At 45.0% G+C, this 6,868-nt stretch overlaps 1 protein-coding gene across 1 annotated transcript; it reads right to left on the bottom strand.

Moving 5' to 3' along the window:
• Positions 1-1,487: 1,487 nt before the first annotated feature.
• LOC119293886 (expansin-A19-like) lies at positions 1,488-2,382 on the bottom strand. The gene is made up of 2 exons (XM_037572219.1): positions 2,253-2,382; positions 1,488-2,119 (listed from the first exon to the last, which is right to left on the bottom strand). Exons 1-2 carry the CDS (start codon positions 2,380-2,382, stop codon positions 1,488-1,490), a joined length of 762 nt encoding a protein of 253 aa, XP_037428116.1.
• Positions 2,383-6,868: the final 4,486 nt, after the last annotated feature.

The raw sequence follows: 6,868 nt of genomic DNA, 5'->3' as shown, positions 1-6,868 counted from the left end.
ATGCAATTGCCATACGATGAGGGAGACCGAGCTCTGTTCAATGCCTCAACCTCGGTCACGCTGGGCAATGGCGAGAAGGCCTCCTTCTGGCACTGCTCATGGACATGCTCGGGCAACCTGAAGACAGCCTTTCCCACTCTCTTCAGACACTCAAGAAGGAAGAACCGTTCGTTCAAACAAGCCTTGACCAATGACACATGGATACAAGACCTCGCCCATGGAGACACTCAACACCTTTGGGCCGAAACAATCAGGTTGCATAGGTGGATCCAAGTTGCTGATATTCGCCTTCAAGAACACGGAATCGACACCATCAAATGGAAGCATGAAGCGTCAGGAATATACACTGCTAGCTCTGCCTATAAGGCGCAATTTCAAGGCCTCGTCAAGTCTGACTTGAAGAACATGATCTGGAACACTTGGGCACCTGCTAAGATGAAGATCTTCACATGGTTACTACTCAAAAACAGAATATGGTGCAATGACCGTCTCCAACATAAAGGATGGCCAAATGAGTATTTCTGCCAGCTGTGCGTCCAAAGCTTGGAATCCTCCATGCATTTGTTCTGGCAGTGCCCACTGTCGCTTGAGGTCTGGACGAATGCGGCGGACGAATATGGCTGCAGCTCACTCCACCCGTTGCAGTGGCAAAACAGGACCAAGCCGACGGCCGTCGTTGCTGCAATGATCGATGCAGCGCGGCCTGAACACAAGAAGGCCCTCAAGACCACCATCATCCTCATCCTCTCCGAGCTTTGGAAGGCAAGAAACGAGAGCACCTTCAGAGGCAAGATGGCAACGCAGGCAAGCATCACTGCAGCCATCCAACGAACATTAGAATTTTGGCGCCAAGCGGGAGCAACATTTTTGGAGCACCCTTTCTGGGATCCTCCTGAGAGAATAGCCATAGCACCATAGCCGCTTCTTTTGCAATTCTTCTTTTTTATCTCCTTTGATCTTCGGATCAGAACCCACACTTGATGTTTTATCACTTGCTCCCTGCTATCTATCAATACAAGCCAGCAATCAGCTGGATCTTTCAAAAAAAACATGCTCCCTCGACAAAGACTCATGTAAACATGCAGCCGTGCTACTCATGTGAAAAGAGAAGGTATCAAGGAGCATATTAAAATTGCTCAGTTTTATAGCACTCGACAAAGACTCTATTTGTCGATTTCCCATTGGAAAACACCTGACAAACACTCCGACACATAAAGAAGCATGTCAAGTGTTGCCAGCGACAAACACTCCGACGTGCTCTTGTCGGTGGTAAATCCTTGAACATGTGGGGTTGCATATTTTTACAGTTCAATCTTCAATCTTTAGTGTATTGCCACTTGACCGAGGCTGAACAGTTAAAATAAATGAATCAAAGGAATAATCAAACGTATAGAAGAGAAATTACATTTACAGCGACACCTCGTCGACAATACTAGTAGTGTGCATATATGTCTGAAAATGAGTTGATAATACCAATAGTGTTTGTTTTAGTAGTCAAACTGGCGCCAGGTGGAGAAGGTTTGCCTGAACTGCCACCAGGCCGGCACGACGTCCTGGAAGACGAGGTACTGGCCGCCGGTGGAGGTGATGGCAAAGCTGAGCGCCTGCCCAACGAGCCCCGAGAGGCAGTGCCAGTTGGCACCCCAGTTCCTGGACATGGGGATCCATGCTGTGTTGGTCCCTTTCACCGACATGCTCTTGATCGACCCGCTCCCGCCAATGTTGGCCACGAGCACCAGCTCGAAGTAGTTGAAGCCGTTGATGGTGAACCGCACACCGCCCTGCCTCCAGCACTTGACCTGCTGGTAGAAGACGGGGATGATGCCGGCACGGTAGATGCCGATGTTCTCCCAGGCGGGCTGCGACATGTCGAAGTGGTGGCGGGGAGGGTTGCACCACCCACCGTTGTCGCTGGGGAGATCCCAGTTGGGAGGGCAGAAGTTGGTGGCGGACACGGTGATGGACGTGCCGGGCTTGCACATATCCGACTTGCTGGTGTCGCAGATAATGACATAGCACTGCCCGCACGATGCACCGTCATTGAATAGCGCCGTGCTCAGCGCCACGTTGTTGATCCCATACCCTGCAACGTACAGGTTCTCGTACCCACACGCGCCACCTGGATATTGCACATGCAAACACATTCAGACATGCACACGCGCATTGCATTGCATGCGTACCATAAATTGTAGTATTGGGAAAATTCATGGTGCCGGAGCAAGCCGGAATTAACACTAGATTAGCGAGCTTACCCATTGTGTCGGAGCCGTCGGCGCCGCCGTAGAAGGTGGCGGTGGCCGGGATCCAGTTGGAATTGACCGGCGCGAGGCAGAACGCGAGAACTGCGGCAAACAGCTGCAGGAAGCGCATCCCAGCTGCCATCTTTCTGCTCGAGAGAGAGTCCCAGAAATAGGGAGAGATGATTGAGCTTCTGTCGCAGCTAGCTAGCTTGCTAGATGTTGTGGTGATCGAGAGTGGATTTGGAGGTGACGAATGACTGCGACAATGGTGGTGCTTAAATAGGATCTAGCTAGCATATGGGATCGAGAGAAATGATTGTCGTGTTAATTAACTAACATATGAGATCGCTGTTCCAACGATCGTATGGATGCAACCTCCACCGATTGACTTGCGCGCTCTAATCATTGAACGCAGGTCTGAATGTACGTATGGGATCTATAGAGCTTTCCTTAATTAAATACATTCAAAATGATAGGTTAACTGAAGGCTAATTTGACACTGTACCAGAGTTTGGCTAGTCTATACTATAAGTCTATAGCAGTAGCAGCTGAAACTAGCTCGCTTTTGTTGAGTGCGCACAAATGTTTCTTCAAGAGGCCTTTAATACTGAACTGGTTTGAAAAGGGTCGACCTACGTTTGTGATGTCTTATGTTTTCTGCTTGGCTAATTAGAAATTATCTGCAACCAGAAAATAAGGCGTCGAGTAGATGCAACCGTTTAATTAAAGGCATTTCGCACCAGAGAAGATGCAACCATTCATTTTTCTTGGCTACCTACATTCAGACCGTACAATTTCCAAAGACAAGAACAAGTAGCTGAAAGTGAAAGCCGGAATTTTGTTACTTTGGAATTCCCGCTAGCCACAACTAACTAAAACTGCCTCTAACTGCAAGCCCAACTCCCTCCAAATCCTTGCAGCAACCATTGAAGTAATCAAACAATATGCATGCATGCATTGCATCCTCTTGTTTGCTTCTTGTTCAAGGTCAAATGTCTACACCGACCTTGATTATTACTTGGTAGCCAGCCTAATTGGTTTAGAGAAAACATGCATGATTACTTGATTAATGTACATCTCTCTCTTCAATAGTCGTATTATATGCGGGTTATTCTTTTCAGTTATCTTGTTTGAATTACACTCGGATTGCAGCATAAAAAACATGATAAGCACACCAAGCCATAAATGTATATGCACAATATTTCCTTAACACTTAATAATATTTGGGGATCAATCCTGGAGCTGAGTTTTGGAATGGATGTGTCTCTAGGGGTTTTAGGTATTCTGGGAAAGAATGGGGAGCAAAGGACAAGGCTCACATCATTGACATGCATGGTGCTTGGCTGCTTGCACCACTCTGGACAGAACTGTCACCTTATAGAGGGGTCAAATGGATGAACTCGGGGCTAAGATGATTTCTGGTGGTGTCCTATGATGCATAGAAGATCACCAACAAGTATATCAAGGCAAATGGCTAAGCCTAGATTTATGAGACCATTTTTGGAACGCCTAGGACATGAAGTTTAATATTATTCAAGGCAAAATATTGAACTATGGTACCTCATCTTTTGCATATTTGGTATACGCATGACCATGAGATACCAAGTGAATTTTCTTGGATTTTTCTAGGCAGAAAAAGGGGCTCCATCACAAAAGGGTTTAAATTGAGAGTTTGTTTTAAAAGAAAAGAAATGTTTTCTCAACTATCGTGGGCTAGGGCAAAATATATATGAAGTATCTTGGGACAGAGAAGATTTACCTTGTTTGACTTCAAAACATTTGAGTAAAGGAAAAGTTTGCAACATTTCGAGAAGATAAACCACACAAGAAAACCAAATGGGAATAAATTCATCTTATGCTATGGGCTTGTTCCTCTTAGGTGGCAGGATACACAGCCAATTCGACAAAGTTAGATCATGTTTTTTTCTAGAAGCCTACACGATCAAGCAAAAGTATTACATGGTCTGTTGGGAGAACATTTGTAAGACGAAAGCCCACGGAGGACTTGGCATCACCAACTCAAAGAAAATGAACCTCACCCTTTTAACCAAGTTGATTTGAAATATTTTTCAAGACGAATCTAGTCTATAGGTTCAATGCTTAAAGGCTAGATACTTCCCAAATTCATCTTTTTTCACCTTCAAAGCAATAGGGCTCTCAGTTCTGGAACAGGATCCCAAAATGCAAAGAGATTTTCAGCATAGTTGCTCAGTTCTCTATTGGCAACAGGCCCGACACTAAGTTCTGCCTCACCACTTCATGATACGCATCTTTACACCAAATACCTAGAGCTATGCTTCTAACCCAGATACCCTCATGAAGGATGTGCTACCATACAACCAGATCAACCTAGCCTTCCCTATAAGTCTTAGCGATGCAGAGAGAGCATCATGGGACACCTTGCTCCTCAAGCTTGGTCAGGTCCAGCTTTCGAACGATAGGGTTGCTATCCGCTCGGGCCTTGAAGCATTGGGCTGCTTCTCGGTGAAATCTACATAGGCTAAACATATTCATGGTCTCTGGATCCGATACACCAAGGCTCGTTGGGCCATTGCAGTCCCTCTCAAAATTTGCATTTTCATCTGGCAAGCAACCAAGGATCGTCTCCCCTCATCAACCTCGAAAATGACATGGAGCTGGCAATGGTTTGTGTGCTCTTTGTGGGGCACAAGAAGACGTAGATCATATTTTGTTCCAATACCCCCTAGCAAAATTATTATGGAGATGTGTTAGGGAAAGTTGCGCTACACTTGGGATGCTCATTCATTCTAGGGGATTCTTCTCCTCCTTGCCGATACCATGAGTCAGTTGTGTAGGATTCTGTGGCATGCGTTTGGGGACCTTGTGTGGCTCTTTGGACTAGCCATTAACTGACTATTCGGAGTCACCCCACTAAGTACGTATTCAAACGGTCCTTATTTTTCCAGAAGTGGAGACCTCTGGGAAAGAGAAAAGACAATGAGGTGGCTTGAGCGGTGAAGAGCAAGCATAAGATTGTTCATTTCGTCAATAGAAACGACCTTGCTTGATCCCTTCAATTGGCACTCCCTTTAATATTCTAGGTCTCTATCTTTGAGACGGTAAGTATTCTATCTTATGATCAGTTTGTAACCCTTGACCTATGTTATGTATCTTGGCCTTGTTGGCTTTATTAATTTAAATTTTCGCGTTCCTTGTACCTTTTATATAAAAAAACCTTGATAACAACATCCTAAGCTGGCAATCAAGCAATGCACATAGATTTCGGTAGCGCATCATAACTGAAGTGCTTAGTCGTATGAACAATAAAGAGCGCAAGCGAATGAATATCCTTCATAAGATCCTCACCCGAGAAATCAAGCTCAACCTCTTCTTTCCATGCAGCTTGCCGCCCGCGAGCTTGTCTTTGATTTCGTCGTAATGATGCCATGAGAACTCACCTCCCTCACCAACACCCGTCGCAGCCGGCTTAGCTGCTGGTCCCTTCTCTCGCTCAGCCATGAAGACTTGGAACAAACCCTCAGATCTGAAGGAAATATGCCCTAGAGGCAATAATAAAGTTATTATTTATTTTCTCATATCATGATAAATGTTTATTATTCATGCTAGAATTGTATTAACCGGAAACATGATACATGTGTGAATACATAGACAAACATATAGTCACTAGTATGCCTCTACTTGACTAGCTCATTTATCAAAGATGGTTATGTTTCCTAACCATAGACATGTGTTGTCATTTGATTAATGAGATCACATCATTAGGAGAATGATGTGATTGATATGACCCATTCCGTTAGCCTAACACTTGATCGTTTAGTATATTGCTATTGCTTTCTTCATGACTTATACATGTTCCTGTAACTATGAGATTATGAAACTCCCATTTACCAGAGGAACACTTTGGGTGCTACCAAACGTCACAACGTAACTGGATGATTATAAAGGAGTACTACAGGTGTCTCCAAAGGTACATGTTGGGTTGGCGTATTTCGAGATTAGGTTTTGTCACTCCAATTGTCGGAGAGGTATCTCTGGTCCCTCTCGGTAATGCACATCACTATAAGCCTTGCAAGCAATTTAGCTAATGAGTTAGTTACGGAATGATGCATTACGTAACGAGTAAAGAGACTTGCCAGTAACAAGATTGAACTAGGTATTGGATACCGACGATTGAATCTCGGGCAAGTAACATACCGATGACAAAGGGAACAACGTATGTTGTTATGCGGTTTGACCGATAAAGATCTTCGTAGAATATGTAGGAGCCAATATGAGCATCCAGGTTCCTCTATTGGTTATTGACCGAGAATAGTTCTAGGTCATGTCTACATAGTTCTCGAACCCGTAGGGTCCGCACGCTTAACGTTACGATGACAGTTTTATTATGAGTTTATAAGTTTTGATGTACCGAAGGTTGTTCGGAGTCCCGGATGTGATCGCGGACATGACGAGGAGTCTCAAAATGGTCGAGACATAAAGATTGATATATTGGAAGCCTATGTTTGGACATCGGAAGTGTTCCGGGTGAAATCGGTATTTTACCGGAGTACCGGGAGGTTACCGGAACCCCCCGGTGACCTAATGGGCCTTATTGGGCCTACTGGAGGAAGAGGAGAGGAGGCCTAGGGGCAGCCGCGCGCCCCTTC

Source organism: Triticum dicoccoides, chromosome 4B (genome assembly GCF_002162155.2).
Source record: "Triticum dicoccoides isolate Atlit2015 ecotype Zavitan chromosome 4B, WEW_v2.0, whole genome shotgun sequence".
NCBI lineage: Eukaryota > Viridiplantae > Streptophyta > Magnoliopsida > Poales > Poaceae > Triticum > Triticum dicoccoides.
The sequence above is the reverse complement of the archived record's forward strand: the minus strand, read 5'-3'. Positions and strand labels throughout refer to the sequence as shown.